The 17,485-nt window shown below is 43.4% G+C and overlaps 1 protein-coding gene across 6 annotated transcripts in view; it reads right to left on the minus strand.

Annotated features, from left to right (window-relative positions):
- The window catches only part of LOC121484470 (putative protein ZNF720), a 110,850-nt gene that overhangs the window by 17,963 nt on the left and 75,402 nt on the right, over positions 1–17,485 (minus strand). The window contains exon 1 of one of the 6 annotated variants that reach the window (XM_041743782.1): positions 7,793–7,984. The exons of 4 other annotated variants lie outside the window; for them this stretch is intronic. In XM_041743782.1, the coding sequence (XP_041599716.1) occupies positions 7,793–7,914 (122 nt within the window). In that variant the 5' untranslated portion in view covers positions 7,915–7,984. Of the gene's footprint in view, positions 1–7,788; positions 7,985–17,485 lie in introns of those variants that run through there. One more of the 6 variants, XM_041743781.1, reaches the window with a different exon arrangement.

Consider the following 17,485-nt stretch of genomic DNA (forward strand, 5'->3'; position numbering starts at 1 on the left):
CCGGGATCCCAGAGATCCCCAGGACCCCATCCGGAGGGTTTCACGCGTGGTGAGTGCACTCAACTTTTTCCACCTTTTGCGTGCATATTCTCTGAGAGCTCTAAAGTGTACTTTTACGTGTAGGAATTCCAATCTGTATTGGGTCGGCATTGGCTTAGGCGGAAGCGCTGGTGGGCCGTCGATGGGGGATCTTGAGATGTTCCTTGCCCCCGCCGGGAGGACGGTGTCCTCATCTGTAAGGAGGACTGAGATCCTCATCTGTGAGTAGGACAGGGTCTTCAGCTGTAAGGAGGATGGAGGTCCTCATCTGTAAGGAGGGCCAGCTGCCAGCCCTTTGGGTAGCTTTCTGTTTTGTCTCCGTGGCCGCACTGGAACGTTTGTCTGTTTCTGTGCTCTTGTTAACTGCACGCTGGTCTCTGTTACCGTGTTCTTGTTAACTGTGCGTTTGACTGTGTTATTTGTTAACTGTCATAACTGTGCCTTGGTGTGGACAGGGGACATAATGGGGCAGACGCAAACCACACCCTTGTTCCTTATGCTCTCCCACTTCTCGGACATCATGAAAAGGGCTCACAATCTGAGCACAGACATATGGAAAGGGAAATTTCAAACTTACTGCGCATCAGAATGGCCAACCTTTCACATGGGATGGCCCCAAAAAGGAACTTTCCACCTACCTATTATCTTACAGGTTAAGGCTGTGATCTTCAGGGATGAACCGGACGGCCACCCTGACCAGATGCCCTACATCCTGGCCTGGCAGGACATGATCAAAAACTCCCCTCTTGGGATCCCTGGGTGGCGCAGCGGTTTGGCGCCTGCCTTTGGCCCAGGGCGCAATCCTGGAGACCCGGGATCGAATCCCACATCAGGCTCCCGGTGCATGGAGCCTGCTTCTTCCTCCGCCTGTGTCTCTGCCTCTCTCTCTCTCTCTGTGACTATCATAAATAAATAAAAAATTTTAAAAAAAAAATTAAAAAAAAAAAACAAAAAAACTCCCCTCTTTGGCTAAAACCGTTTTTGTCCCCCCCCGCCGCCAGGCAGGACCTACCAAGATTCTAGCCCTGCGGACAGGCCGAGAAGGAGACCGACTCTAAGACAAAAGCGCCTCTTTATCCAGTTTTACAGGATTCCTCTTCGGAGGACCTGATCCTCCCGCCGCCCTAATGGGCAACCCCTCACCCTTCCGCCCCCCCATCAGAGGTATGGGGGGCTACAGAAGGGGCACCCCCCCCCTCCCAGATGAGGGGATTCCTGTGCCAGCAGCAGGGACTGGCAGAGAGACCCACCGGGTGGCCCCAACCCCCTAACGCAGGGCCGGTGGACTCCACCACCCTTTCCCTCTGCGTCATGAGACCCTCCCCCCCAACAAGACTGGAGGACAGCTAATGCTGTACTGGCCATTCTTCACCAGTGATTTATATTATTGGAAAAATGTTAAGTTCTAAATGATAAGTTCTCTGATAATCCGAAATTGGAGAAAGATCTAATCGGGCTTTTAGATACTGTTCTCTTTACCCACCAGCCTACTTGGGATGACTGCCGACAGCTCTTACAGGTTCTCTTCACCACCGAAGAGAGGGAACCAATTCAGGTGGAAGCCTGGAAGTCTGTCCTGAGAGAGGACAGACAGCCGACTCAAAACCCAGACCTCATAAACGCTGCCTTCCCCTTATCCTGCCCTACCTGGGACCACAACTTGGCTGAAGGTAAGGAGAGACTCTGGGTCTACCGCCAGACTCTAGGGGCAGGTCTCCAGGCTGCCGCGTGCAAGCCTACCAATCTGGCCAAGGTATATGGTGTGAAACAGGGCAAGGACGAGAGTCTAGCAGCCTTCTTAGAGTCATAGAGGCTTTTAGGCAGTACACCCCTATGAACCCAGAAGCCCCGGAAACAAAGGCCGCAATTATCATGGCTTTTGTTAACCAAGCCGCTCCGGGCATTAAAAAGAAATTGCCAAGAGTAGAGAGATTGGGAGAGAAGAGCTTGCAGGACTTAGTAATAGTAGCAGAAAGAGTCCATAATAACAGAGAAAGTCCGGAAGAACAACAAACCAAACTAAGTGACCGGCAGACCCGAAAACTGGCCAAGATCCTGCTGGCCACAACCATAAATGACCCACAGGAAAGATGGAGCCACCTCAAGAAGCTGGCTTCAGGGACAGGTAAGGAGGATGGCCCTGGTCCCCGTCGGGAGCGCCCTAAGCTGAACAAAAACCAATGTGCCCATTGCAAGGAAGAGGACCGCTGGGTGAAAGACTCTCTTAACAAAAGACTAAGGCCCCTGCCAAGATCTTGGAGATGGAGGATCTGGACGATTAGGGGGGTCGGGGTTTGGCACCCCTCCCTGAGCCCAGGGTAACTCTCGGAGTGGAGGGGCAACCTGTTGAATTCCTAGTGGACACTGGGGCACAGCAGTCAGTTTTATTACAGACCCAAGGGAAATTGGCAAGCAAGACTTCAGGGGTGCAAGGGGCCACGGGCACCAAACCGTACTCATGGACTACCCAAAGAACTGTGGATATCGGCATGGATCTCTTCCATTCCTTCATGGTCATCCCTGAGTGCCCCTACCCATTGTTAGGTCGGGATTTGCTCACCAAGATGGGGGCACAAATTTGCTTCTATTACGAAGGAGCAAAAATCCTAAACAAGGAGGGGCACCCAATTCAGGTGCTTGTCCTGAGCTTAGAAGACAAATAGCAAGAAGACCACCAATTACTTAACACTACCCCCTCCAGATTCCCCCACCAGTGTCTCAGATAAAAATTGATGATGGGGAGCAAATTGATTGACTTTAAGTGGATCCAGACATGACATAGCAAATAGGTCTTGAAAATTATCACTACTAAGCCTGAAACTTTTATTCTATTGAGGTTTGCTGAAGGTCACATAAGTTCTGTTATTTTTTTTGCAATTTGCTAGTAAAAAAAAAAATTGGCCAAATTGATGTTTAATTGTCTGTTTCCAAGTTTTCGTAAGTAATCGTTAAGATACCTTTCAAAGTCCTTGGTAACCTGAAACCTTAGTTACACTTTGATGATAAATAGAATTAAATTCATCGAACATCTAGGTCTTTTCCAAACAGGAAGAAGTGCTGAAATGTTGATTTGAATCTGTTGGTGAACATGCTTTGTACTTAACTGTTTCATAAATTTGCCATCTAAAGAGTTCTGGTGTTCAAAAATCGGTTACTCCTTAGTTTTCACTGGACACTAAGGTTCCTAAGAATGGAAAAACTCTGCTAAAATAAGACTGATGACTGATAAAGAAAGCAACTCTGTATGTAGAAAAGGAGATATGTAAGAAAACTGTAAGGAATGGGAATATATTTTTGTTCAAGGTAAAAGAAAGTAATTTTGTCCTAAATGAGACTGACTGGAAAGAAATGGCTTGGGACAAATTCTGAATGCAGAGGAAGGTATAAAAGGGTTGTGAAGGGAAATCCTTGGAAAGGAATTTTAGATGTGGTCAGGACAGACTGAGATCACAGTAAATGGATTTTAAAGTATGAGAGTATAAGATTAAAAGTCTACTTTCTGGGATCCCTGGGTGGCTCAGCGGTTTAGCACCTGTCTTTGGCCCAGGGCACGATCCTGGGGCTCCAGGATCGAGTCCCACGTCGGGCTCCCGGCATGGAGCCTGTCTCTCCCTCTGCCTGTGTCTTTGCCTCTCTCTCTCCCTATATCTATCATAAATAAATAAAATATTTTTAAAAAATTTTAAAAAAAGTCTACTTTCTGTTCAAAAGTTTCCTTCATTTGTTGGTCTACTCTTGATAAGAGCAGTTTTGTCAGATACGCGCGGGGCAGCCGTAACCACGGAAACGGAGACCAGCTGGGCAGAGCCGTTGGCAGCCAGAAGGTCGGCTCAACGGGCAGAACTGATCGCACTGGCCAAGGCACTGACTGGGGGAGAAGGTAAACGAATAAACATCTACACCGACAGCAGGTACACCTTCGCCACCGCTCACATCCACGGAGCCCTTTACAGAGAGAGAGGGCTTCTGACAGCAGAGGGAAAAACTACTAAGAACAAAAGAGAGATCCTTGAACTCCTGAGGGCCCTCTGGCTGCCCAAGGTAGCCAATGGACTAACTATCGTCCATTGTCCTGGACACCACAGAGCAGACACACCAGTAGCCAGGGGAAACTGGCTAGCCGACTCAAAAGCTAAGGGGGCGGCCCTCATGGTGACCCAGGTTTTAACAACGACATTACCCGATCCAGGGGCACCGAGCCTGCCTGACACCCCCAACTATACTGACGCTGACTTACACTGGATCAAACGCCTGCCTATGACCCAGTGCTTGCGTGGCTGGTGGAGGGCCGCAGACTCCAGCATCATCCTGCCAGAGGAACTAGGATGGCGAGTCCCACCAAAATGCATTGGAGTACTCACATGGGAACAAGGAAGATGGAAGACCTCATACAACACGCAAAGATCACTATTAAAGACTCTTGAGCAAAGATGGAGCAGATTGTGGCAAGCTGCCACGCATACCGGTTAACTAATGCCACCGCCCATGGGTCTAACTCAGGCACCTGGCTCCGGGGGGACAGCCCAGGAGTCTACTGGGAAGTGGACTTCACTGAGGTAAAACCTGGAAAATATGAGTACAGGTATTTACTGGTGTTTGTAGATACTTTTTCAGGATGGACAGAGGCATTTCCCACCAAACATGGAACAGCACAGACCGTGACCAGGAAACTGTTGGAAGACATTTTACAGAGGTATGGTTTTCCTGTTAAGATTGGATCAGACAACAGACCAGGATTCGTCTCTAAGGTAAAATGGGGAGTGGCACTAGTACTTGGGGCAGATTGGAAATTACATTGTGCATATAGGCCCCAGAGCTCAGGACAGGTGGAGAGGATGAATAGAACAGAAGGAGACCTTTACTAAATTAGCCCTGGAGACTGGCGGGGACTGGGTGACTCTCCTCCCCTTCGCCCTATATAGGGTGGGGAACTCCCCACATAAGATGGGACTGACTTCCTACAAAATCATGTGCCGTCTTCCTCCACCTATTATCCCCAATTTAAAACCTGAGGTGCTTGCTGAATTTGATGATCACCAACTCCTTTTCTCCCTCCAAATGTTACAATGAACCCATGAGCAGGTATGGCCTAAGCTGAGGGCCTTCTACGAGACTGGGCCACCCCCAGACCCCCATTGATATCGGCTGGGTGACTGGGTGTATGTGCAGAGATACCAACACCAGACACTTCAACCTCGCTGGAATGGACCCTACATCAAGATCCTGACCACTCCCACCGCTCTCAAGGTCGACAGGATTACTCCCTCGGTCCACTATACCCACGTACGGCCAGCTGACCCACACGCTGTTCTCAAGGACTTTGTTCCAGAATGGAAAGTCAGACTTGCAAGAAGAGTAAAAGAAAAACAAAAACAAAAAAGTAGTAGGTATGCAGATAAAGGCAAATAGGCCTTAACTATAAAAAGCAGTGGTAATGCTTTCTTGTAGAGCTATGAAATACTTAGTGTAGTCATGATGGACTGGGTAATTTAGCACCCTCCTGTATTCAAGTAGAAAAGCTGAATAAACCATTCTTAGCCATTTGCTTGAAGACTTCGGAGAATTCATGAGCAATAAGAATTAAGACGCCAGGCTCTGGAGGAGCTAGAAACTTCAGAATGTGAATCTGGAATTTGGGGCTGCTTCATTGTGGGTATTGTCTGCACATTCTAGAGGAGTCACATGGGAAGCTGAACAGACTTTTTTATAGTGTCATGGGGTCAAGTGGCCCCAGCTACGCCATAAGAAGTTCTAAGGATCTCTAAATGGAGTCCTGGAAGATGAGGAGAGAGAATAGGGCAGAAGCAATATTTGAAGAGACATTGGCTGAGGATTTTCCAAAGTTAGCAAGAGAACTCAAACCATGGACTTTTAATAAGTCCTCTGAGCTTCAGAAAGATAAGAATATACACTTTCAAATTTTGTGTTCAAATTTCACCCCCAAAGTGGGATAGATTTGCTTACATTCTTAAACAGCACTGTTGTGACCTGAAATGTTAATTTGTAAAAGAGACATGAATACTGTCTATTAGATTTATATTGAATGTTCTATATGTTCTCTTTCATTGTTCTCTTAGCTTCAGTTTACTTCTGACCCACGTTACCGCAACCTTTGACTCTAAAGTTTTCCTTCTTTGGAAGTGTATTTGCAGTTGGCGAGTGTATTGCTAACCTTATGAATCTTATAAATATTATTTGTTGAGTTCTGAAGTTGACCTAAATTTTGACTTTTCCCAGGAAGACAGATTAAAAAAAAAAATTCGGTGTGTTTAGGACATTGTAAAGTTGGTTGGAAGGAATGACACAAACTGAGTTGAATAGAAATGTCGATTATGGAGCTCCCAAGAGTTAGTGGGTTTTTCTTACTGACATTTAAGATAGGAATCTCTTTGGCCACCACACACTATGCTCCACTACCTCTGATTACATAATTTATTTGTTTCTAATGATGCATGTGAGTTTCTGCCAGCCTTCCTATGGATGTAAACAAACAAAAAAAAAAATTATGTCTCCTTTTCCCCAGCACAGAGCAGGAGAGGGAGAAGGAAAGTGTTACTCTGTAAACGCTAATTGAGAATTCAGTAAGAGCCACACATACACTGTGCAAAGTCCACAGACAGACAACATCCACAGCACAGCTGGATCCTCGATGATTCTGGGTGAGGTGTGTCCCCGGATGCCTGTGTCAACCATGGTCCCACAAACTCAGCGTGATCACATCTCTGCATCTAGGACCACCCTGCCTGGCATCACCGTGACTTCACTCTCTGCACTTTTGTGAAGCTCAGTCGTGAGTGGAGCCCAGAACATGTGTTAAGCCTAAGAGAACCAGAATTTCAGAGCATGAAGTGCTTTAGGCCACGAGGTTTGTCCTCCTTGATTAAGTCTTGAAAAGCACAGGCCCAGAGAGTTTAAAGTACTTTGACTAACACTGCAGGACTGCTTCATGACCAGACCTACCATCCTGGCCACCCGAGGACTTGTAGCAAAACATCTGAGCCCATGTGGCTCTGGGCTGGTGTGAATCTCACAGCTGTTCCAATGTATGCCCTTGCGTTAGATGCACTGTGGCCAGGCCAGGTCAGGTGCCCTCTAGCAGAGATGGCTGTAATCCCAAAGGAGGATTGAGGTGTTTGTCCTGGGAAAAAGGAAAACAACCCTGGGCAACTCACGCCTGTGGAGGCCGAGAAAAATTTAGACCATTGCCTTTGTCAACAGAGGCCCAGGACCTTGGGTCCTGCAAAGGATCCTCTGAAAAGGGGGGGAATGTGGGACCCAGGAAAAATAACAAAAATCCCCTACCCCTGGACAAGCAGAGCAGGACTAACTCCATTTTGTGCTACACCCGCCATCTCATGTAAAATCCCCCACACGACCTGCCTATTGTTTAAGGCACTCCCTCAGCCTAGTTTAGCTATTAAGCACACCCTTATCAGAAACCCGCACACTTTGGAATGCGGGACCTCTGACCTTTAACCAGCCAAGGAATGAAAACCCCTCTTTTGCCCACCAAAACTGCGCACAAATTCTAACCAGAATAATAGGCTAGTTTAAATGTGAATCGTAATTCAATGGCCACCTGCGTGTGCACCAACATGACTGTGCAACTTTCTGCGTATGTTACAATCTCATTGGCCACTGGCCCCTATAACACTGCTGTGCTTCTTAGTCTCGGGGTTCAAGCCCCTGCTCTGCTGTATGGAGTATACTTGGACCCAAGCTCGAACTTGTAAATAAACCCTCGTGTACTTGCATCGGTGTCGGCTCCTTGGTGGTTTCTCGGTTTCGCAATCTTGGGCACAAAAGTAGTGGAGAAAAGTCTTCACATTGCCTCCTTTTCAGCTTTAACTTCCCCTTCCTTAAGGGGAACATCATCGCTTCTGCAGATGAATGGGAATTCTATACAGTGAGGGCAAAAAATAGTACTGTCCATAAATTAAACTCCAATTTACACCTTTTATTCTTGTGTCTAGTACTTGGCTGTGGAGGTCAATTCTGAACATTGGACATCTCTCCTGTGTGTTCTAAAGGGGCAGTTGGGGGACACCTGGGTGGCTCAATGGTTGAGCATCTGCTTTCGCCTTGGGATGTGATCCTGGAGTCCTGGGATCGAGTCTCACATCGGGCTCCCTGCATGGAGCCTGCTTCTCCCTCTGCCTATGTCTCTGCCTCTCTCTGTGAGTCTCTCATGAATAAATAAAATATTTTTTTTAAATAAAATATTTTAAAAAGGAAATAAACCTTTTTTCTTAACTCCAGCATTTATAGCATTAAAAAAAAATCAAATAAATCTAGACCCAGCGTGGAAGTCTAGTGATGAAAATTAGCAGAAATAAACAATATAACTGATAACCAAAAAATAAAACAGGATAAAAATTAAAGTAGGTGCGGTTCCTGGGTGATTCAATTAGTTAAGCACCTGGCTTCAGCTCAGGTCATGATCTCAGGGATGTGGTGGGCTCCCTGTTTACTGGGGAGTCTGCTTCTCCCTCTCCCTTTTCCCTTCCCCCCAAACTCATGTATTGTCTCTCTCAAATAAATAAATATAATAAGAATAAAAATAATGAAAAGCTAAATAAAATAAAAAAAAAATAAGGTTCTTTACAGTTTTCTATAAATTAAGTCATCTAGGAACAGAGAAAGGTTTAGTTTTTTTCCTTATTATTTTTTTTAAAGACCCCCAGGACCCTAGGATCATGACCTGGGCCAAAGGCAGATGCTCAACCACTGAGCCACAGAGGCACCCTAGTTTTTCCTTACCAATTGGATTCCCTTTATGTATTTTGTTCTGACCTAATGTTTCAGACTAGAATATATAATGCTGTGTTGAATGGAAGTGCTGAAGTCACTTCTTTACCTTGCTTCTGATCAAATAGAATGTTCAGTCACTTACTATTGAATAAGTTAGACTTCACCTTTTGGTATGTACGTGGCCTTTATCAGGTGAGGGTAGTCTTCTTCTATACCTATTGTTGAGTGTTTTTTATCTTGAACCACTGTCCCAAATGCTTAGATTCTTGTTCTGTGTGCATTAATAGGATTATGTCATGTTTGATCTTCATTCTGTTAATGTGCAGTCTGAAATTGATAGGTTTCCATATCTTGAGACATCCTTGATTATCAGGAAGAATTACCACTTGATCATGTTGTAAAATAGTAAAATGTTCTTTTGATTCGAGTTGTTTAATTACTTGTGGACTTTGTAGGACTCCTTGTCACAGGTAGTACCTGGTCATCTTCTTTGCTTGTAGTGTCTTCCTTTGGCTGTGATAACCTATAAATGCTGATGTCACAGAGAGTGTTTGATGTTTCACTTCTCTTCACTCCTTGGAAATGTTGGAGGAGATCATGAAGTACTTTCTCATTAAATGTTTGTTTGAATTATCCGGTGAATTCATCTGACACAGGGCTTTTCTTTCTTAGGGTGTTATTTTATTTTACTTTATTTTATTTTATTTTATTTTATTTCTTTTTCAAGCTACTCAGTAGTTGTAGATCAGTTGAGATTGTTTTTTTCTAATATTTCCCCATGGTGGAGTCAGGTAGGTTATACCTTTTTTGAAATTTATACATGCTTTTTTTGATACCTATTTACTGGCATAGTAATTATGGATCATCACCTCTTATAATTACTTTATTCCTATTCCTAAGGTATCACTGATACTGTGTCTGCGTTCATTTCTTCTGGTTTTAGTTGGTTTTCTCTCTTTCATTCTTACTTGATTCAGATAAAAGTATGTCATTTTTGTTGATCTTTTCTTTCAAGCAACTCTTCCTATCGTAGATATTTTACTGCTTTTACTACAACCTATTTGGTTGATTTCTATTTTAAGCTTAAATTTCTTTCTCTCTGCCAATTGTGAGCCAAAATGGTACTTTTCCTGATTTTTTTGAGGTGTAGGAAAGTAACGCATGCTACAGCATGACAACAGAAATACCTATTATGCCATGTGGTGACTACGTTGTACGCAAGTGTATTTGTTCAGGGAAGAATAAAGTCCTGGTGATTCCTTCTCAGCCATCTTGCTGAAGTTCTCTAATTTTAATTTTGCATTTTAGGAGTTTTCATTATACTCATCTGAAAGTAGTAAATGGGATGATTTTGCTTTTCTCTTATTTGATATCTTTCAGCTATATCTTCACATGCCACCCAGAGCTTCCCGCCAAAGCTGTGTGTAGACGCTTCTTTCCAAAAATTGGAAGTGTTTTCTGAAAGCTCCAAACTTATTGTACATGAGAGTGTCCCTATGGGAGAGAATCCTCATAAATATAATGAAAGCGTGAAAGCTCTTAACCAGACCCCCCAGTGTTGGTGGTAATCAGAGAATTGATGTGTGGGGAAAAAAAACATACAGATGTAATAAACCAGCGAACACGTTTAGCCAGTCATCAAGACTAAATATACAGGACACCCGGGTGGCTCAGCAGTTGAGCGTCTGTCTTTGGCTTGGGGCGTGATCCCTGGGTCCTGGGATCCAGTCCCACATTGGGTTCCTTGCATAGAGCCTGCTTCTCCCTCTGCCCGTGTCTCTGCTTCTCTATCTGGGTCTCTCATGAATAAATAAATAAGATCTTTTAAAAAGAAAAAGATACATTTGCAAGGAATGTGGCAAAGCCTTTGATGGGCCCTCAAACCCAAGTTTGCTAACTCAACATCAGCAAATCCATGGTAGAGAGAAACCTTACAAATGTGAAGAATGTGGTAAAATGTAGAAGTACCTCTGATTATTATATGGACATAGGTGAATCCGTTCGGGAGAGAAACTTTACAGTTACATTTGCAAAAAGAATGTGGCAAGCCCTTTAACTATCACTCAAGCCTTACTGAACTTCAGAGAATCTACACTGGAGAGAAACCTTACAAATGTAAATACTGTGGCAAGGGCTTTAAATTCCACTCAATTCTTTTTGGACATCACAGGATTCATTCACAGGATTCATTCACAGGAGAGAAACCTTACAAATGTTCAGAGTGTGGCAAGGCCTTTAATGAGCACTCAACTTTGACTCAACATCACAGAATTCATAGAGGAGAGAAACCTTACAAACGTAAAGAATATGGCAAGGCTTTTAGGCAGTACCCAAACCTTATTCAACATCACAAAATTCACACTGGAGAAAAACCTTACCAACGTCAAGAATGTGGTAAGGCCTTTAGTCTGCGATCAGGCCTCATGATACATTACATAATTTGTACTGGAGAGAAACCTTACCAATGTAAAGAATGTGGGAAGGCCTTTAACCGTCGCTCAACCCTTACTCAACAGAATTCATTCTGGACAGAAACCTTACCAATGCGAAAATGTGACAAGGCCTTTATCCAGATCTCAGGTCTTATTCAACATCAGAGAATTCATTTGTGAGAAAACCTTACCCGTGTAAACAATACAGGAAGGCCTCTAATCATATTTCAATACCTACTCATTATCACATAATTCATAACGCAGCAAACCTGAATATGTTTAAAATTTGAGAAAAGTTTTAAGGACTGCTCACCACTTAGTCCACATCAGAGACTTCATATTAGAGAATAACCTTAAAATGGTTAAGAATGGGGCCAGGCCTTTAAGCAATGCTAACACTGACTCCTGATCAGGGAAGGTATACTGGAGAGGATTTTCCTGAAGTTCTCTTAAAACTATATGCAAATCATTGGATGTAAAGAAATCATCATAACAGTTCATGTAGAGACAAGCCAAGTGCTGCACTCTATCGGCCAATGTAAAGATTACCAAAGGTATTTCAGCTGGAAGCCAGGAAGATTTGTGAGGTTGCCTGTACTTGCCCTTACTCTATCTGAAGATGCTTCAAAACCAACAGCTAGCAATATGCTCAACTGGCTACCATTAGATCTCAGAAACTGCCTTAACATTTGGTCTAATTACTAACCATTCCCATTTAGTAACATTAATTCTATCAATGGGCTAACTTAAAAATATACCTGCATCGTCGCCTCTTCTTCTTTCAAATTTTAATTTTAATTTTTTTTTTATTTATTTATGATAGTCACAGAGAGAGAGAGAGAGAGGCAGAGACACAGACAGAGGGAGAAGCAGGCTCCATGCACCGGGAGCCTGACGTGGGATTCGATCCCGGGTCTCCAGGATCGCGCCCTGGGCCAAAGGCAGGCGCCAAACCGCTGCGCCACCCAGGGATCCCCTTCTTTCAAATTTATTCAAGTTACTTAACAAATAGTGTTTTATTCGCTCATGGGATAGAGTTTAGGGATTCATCAGTTGCATCTAACTCCCAGCACTCATTACATCTAGTGCCCTCCTTAAGGTTCATCACCTAGTTTACCCCATTCCCCTGTTGAAATGAGTTTGATTGAACTGACCTATTGTTAGGAGCAAAATACTGGATCAATGGCATGAAACAATCTACCAGGTCAACTTCTAACATGTGAGACTCTTGAAGTTTCAGATGGGGGAATTGCAGGAGTGCAGGACAGCCTCTATGCTGCCCTCATCACCACCTCCCGAATGTGCCACATTGGCCTTGTGAGGATTTTGAGTTGAAGGTACTTGGGATCCTGCAGGCTTGAGAACCTTTACTCCGTCCCTTAAACACACAGTAGATTCTAAATTGGGGGGTGATGTCTTTCCCAGAATAAGAGTTATTAACAGAGTTTATCTCAGTGACCCATCTCTAAGTTAGGACAAAGATGTCATTACCAAATATGTGCCCTTCTTATTACCCTGTGAAATGTTTTCCTTTCCTCTGAAGCTCCAGGCCCCCAGTCCTTTTTCCTTAGTTCAGCATGACATTGGCACCTCATCTTGCCTGACAGTCTTTGGAATTTCCACATCTATGGAATTCCTGTATGGATTCCTATGGATTCCCTGTATGTACACCTATTAAGTTTGTCTCCTTTTAATCTGACGTCCATTTCATTCCTACTCCAGCTGGAAGGATCTTTGAAGGGACAAGAATTCTTGTTCTCAGACAGAGGATTTGATTTTAATGCCTCATTTCCGGACATCCTATAGAAAGCATAAAAAGATGGCAGAGTAGTAGGAGGTACATGTCCAGGAGTTGATATTTTTGAGCTCAGTTTTTGCCACTATTTCAGAAGGTCCCTTTTTGTTTCCTGCATGGATATTATCTTGTGTTTGCTTTAAATTTTCTAAGTAGCAGTCAAAATATGTAACCCACTCAGTTTGTTTAGTTGAATAGATCACTCTCTCTTGAGGAGCATATGTAAGTACACAAATTAAGTCTTTCAAGCAGTCCTCATTTAGGCCACTTGAGCATTAAATCGCCCTTCAGTAGAATTTTCTATTTATTTAGACACTTGCAAATAGGTAATCCATATGTGTTAACATGACTCCCACCAGATGGTTGGAAGGTGCATCTCCATCCCTTTTCTCCCTATAGTGATGGTTTATTTTCCATCCTAGTAGGTTGAAAGGTGCAGCACCTAAGGGAGTTTAGCTGGAAATGAGTGTGCTAATTAGAGTGATCTTACCCCTTCAAGTGTCCCTCTGGAGATGGTTGATTGTATTTTATGTTTTGTGTTTTCCTGGAGTTAGCCTGGCTAAATTCAAAGTGCTGAGAATGGATAGCTCGTGTGGCTCAGCGGTTTAGTGCCACTGTCAGCCCAGGGTGTGACCCTGGAGATGCGGGATTGAATCCCATGTCAGGCTCCCTGCTTGGAGCCTGCTTCTCCCTCTGCCTGTGTCTCTGCCCCTCTCTCTATGTGTGTGTGTGTGTGTGTGTGTGTGTCTCATGAATTAATAAATTTAAAAATCTAAAAAATACAAAAGAAAAAAACCCCCCACAAAGTGCTGAGAATGCTAAGTGGTGATTCTTCTATGCTTCCCCTGATGGACCAGCTGAATTATTTGTATTGTGAATGGGAACCACGGTGGGGTGGCCGTGTTTTGCTAAAGATGACTGTGCCACTGTATTAAGAGGAGCTAATGTCATTTGTCTCTGGATTCATTCAGAGACTCATCTACAGAATGCAGCAAGCATTTAAATTTGCCAGATTGTGATGAATTTTAAATTTTTAAGGGGAAGATTCATCTCTGCCACAGACATGTAATCTGTGCTTCTCCTGACTCTAAAGTGTATTGTGCCCATGTAATATTAGAATAGAAAATCACCTTCACTTTGGTATAGTCATAACCGAACACCAACTGATTTTCCAGTATGCATCCTATTGTCCCAGGCTTCCCCTGATCTAGTAGCTGAATTATATGTATTGTGAATGGCAGTCCATTTGGGATGGCTACAGGGTGCTGAAGTTGACTCTGCTACTCTGTATGATTTTGCCAGTAGGGCCTGTTTTGGGAACCTGCTTTGAGTGACAGTCTGGGGGTATTGTTAGGGTTGTCATTTTTGATAAGGACATTAGCCCATGAAAATGCAATCAGATACACAAGTGATCATGAATTGTTTTAGTTGGACTGTGGTCCTTGTTCGCCAGAAGTGAAATTTGGCTCATGTGTGGGATGGTTTCTCCTGTTCTTTAACCCCGAAAATGTCCTGTGTACCTAGTCCTCAGTAGTCAGTTAAATACCCACCGCTGCTGTGTGTGTGTGTATCCAGGGCTGGAATTTACACTCTGAAGTCTCAGACTATGGAAACTTTTCTGTGTGAAGTCTTCTGAATGAAGAATTGATTGTCTAACAAAGGAGAGACTCCACGGACATGTCTTTTTCTGGAAGGGCATTTGAATTCCTCCTATTGCTTTAGGTACATAGGTTCAAATATTGGCTCTACAAACATTTCGATAATCACTAAACCTTTCTTAAAAACTAAACTATTTTTGTCATTTGTAAGGGGAAAAAAAGTATTGTTTCTTTTCTATAAAGGGAAAAATCAGTTCTTCCCTAATGTGTTTCTCTGCTCTGTATTCCTCTTACTACATACACAGAGCAGTTAATTTCTTTTTTTTAAATTTTTTTTTAATTTTTATTTATTTATGATAGTCACACAGAGAGAGAGAGAGAGAGAGAGGCAGAGACATAGGTAATTTCTAACACTTCTCGTCACAAATATGTGGTAATAGTGCTTTCCCGCCAATTATCACATTGCCAATACCACTTGGATGTCCTGCAATTTAACAAAATTTGAACACTATTTACCAAGATATATTGTCAAGTCCCACACGTAAGAGCTCAGTCCCTCAAGACTGCCCCCACCCCAACACACATTTTTACTTAAAAGCTCAGGCTATTACCCATATTTGTGAATGACTGGGTATAGAAGTTCCAATAAGGTCTCTCTGTTCAATTAATTTGCTAGAATGGCTTGCAAACCTCAGGGAGGTACTTATTAAAGCACATGATAAAGGATGTAGATGAATAGCCAGGTGAGGAGATACACAGCATGATTTCTGGGAGTATCTCAAAAGCTTTTGTGCTCTGTGGAATTAGTGTGAATCACCCACCCTGTGTGGATATGTTCACCAGCCTGGGAGCTCTTCAAACTCCATGCTATTGGGATTTAATGGAACCTTCTTCATGTAGCCAAGACCAGTCATTAATTCCATTTGCAGCCCTTCACCCTTCTCTGGAGTAAGGAGGGTGGGGAGATGAAGCTCATCATTCCAAGCTTCTGATCATAACTTGGTCTTTCTGGTGGCCAGTTTCCACCCAGGAATGCACTCTGAGTCACTTGCATTGGACAAGAGATGCTCTTAGTGCTGTTATCATTTAGGAATTTACAAAAGTGTTAGGAGTTTTGTGCTAAAACCAGCGGCAGTCCAAGTATTCTATTATCTAACAACAGTTAAAAAAAAAAGTAATGAGGGATCCCTGGGTGGCGCAGCGGTTTGGCGCCTGCCTTTGGCCCAGGGCGCGATCCTGGAGACCCGGGATCGAATCCCACATCGGGCTCCCGGTGCATGGAGCCTGCTTCTCCCTCTGCCTGTGTCTCTGCCTCTCTCTCTCTCTGTATGACTATCATAAATAAAAAAAAAAAAAAAAAAATTTTAAAAAAATAAATGTTTAAAAAAAAAAAAAAGTAATGATACCAGTCCAAAAGTATAAAATTATGTACATTAAATCATTTGAATAAAGCAATAGTTACAGAGGACCATACATTATAAATACTATAGAATGACTTTACACTTTGGTTAATATTTTATATTTCATTTTTCATGGAAGCAGTAGCCTAGAACTCATGTTTCCATGCTGATTTCTCTTCTTTTTTTTTTCTTAGAGTTGTATACATTTATTTATTCATTCATGAGAGGCACAGAGAAAGGCAGAGACATAGGCAGAGGGAGAAGCAGGATCCCTGGGCAGAGCCCGATGTAGGACTCGATACTGGGACTCTGGGACCACGCCCTGACCCAACGGCAGATGCTCAACCACTGAGCCACCAAGGTGTCCCTGATTTCTCTTTCTGAACCTAAATCTTGAACCCTGGAAAATGGCAATGAAGTATTTGACAGTGGGAATAATCTTCTGACTTCTGGTCCAGATTTTCCCTGGAAACCTGCAGGACTTCTACCTCTTACATCATCATTTTCCTTTACCCCAGTGGAACCAAGGAGAGTTTGAGAGTTTTTTCTCAGTCATCTGAATATTCCCAATTGTTGGTCATTTCTTCTAGTGCAACCCCTAACATCTTGGCAGCTTTTGATTTGAAATGTTTAGTCCATTATTTTGGATGCAGATGTTATTTTCTAGTTTCACAATGCTCAGAGGTGTCTCCATTGGCAACTCTGGCCCCCTTGAGTGTCTTCCAGGCCACCATCAGTCCCAGATCTCCAGGTGGGATTATGTTAGAGTTCCACATTCTATGGGCCCCTTCTATGTCCTATGCTAGATTCTACATGAGCTGGTCAATATCAGAGTTCCTATGTATTTGTGTTACAAGAAGAACAACAACAACAACAAAAAAAACCACATAGCAAACATTATAGGCTTTGGATAATGTTCTGCTATATCTCATGAGGAACACATAGACTTAGTCTATGCAGCATACAGATGTACCTCCAATGTTTTGTTTTTAGGACTCATGGTTGTTATTTGGTGAGTGCACAAGTCTAGGTGCCAACACCTTCATAGGAACAGTATCTCACCTAGATCCTTCCCTGAGAGAACAAAATAATAAACCTTCTTGTCCTCAAGAGCACCTTTGTAACTTTTCATGCCCTCTCTGCCATCATTGTAATTTCTCACCTTTTTATTAGACCACGTGGGGGGAAATGAACAACTCTGTCTTTTTTTTTTTTTTTTTTTTTTTTTTTAAATTTACGATAGTCACAGAGACAGAGAGAGAGAGAGGCAGAGACACAGGCAGAGGGAGAAGCAGGCTCCATGCACCGGGAGCCCGATGTGGGATTCGATCCCGGGTCTCCAGGATCGCGCCCTGGGCCAAAGGCAGGCGCCAAACCGCTGCGCCACCCAGGGATCCCGAACAACTCTGTCTTAATCAATGAATGTTTCCCAACAGCCATACACTTTATTCTGCTGAGTGATGACCATTG

The sequence above is a fragment of the Vulpes lagopus genome, chromosome 2 (assembly GCF_018345385.1).
Source record: "Vulpes lagopus strain Blue_001 chromosome 2, ASM1834538v1, whole genome shotgun sequence".
Classification (NCBI taxonomy): domain Eukaryota; kingdom Metazoa; phylum Chordata; class Mammalia; order Carnivora; family Canidae; genus Vulpes; species Vulpes lagopus.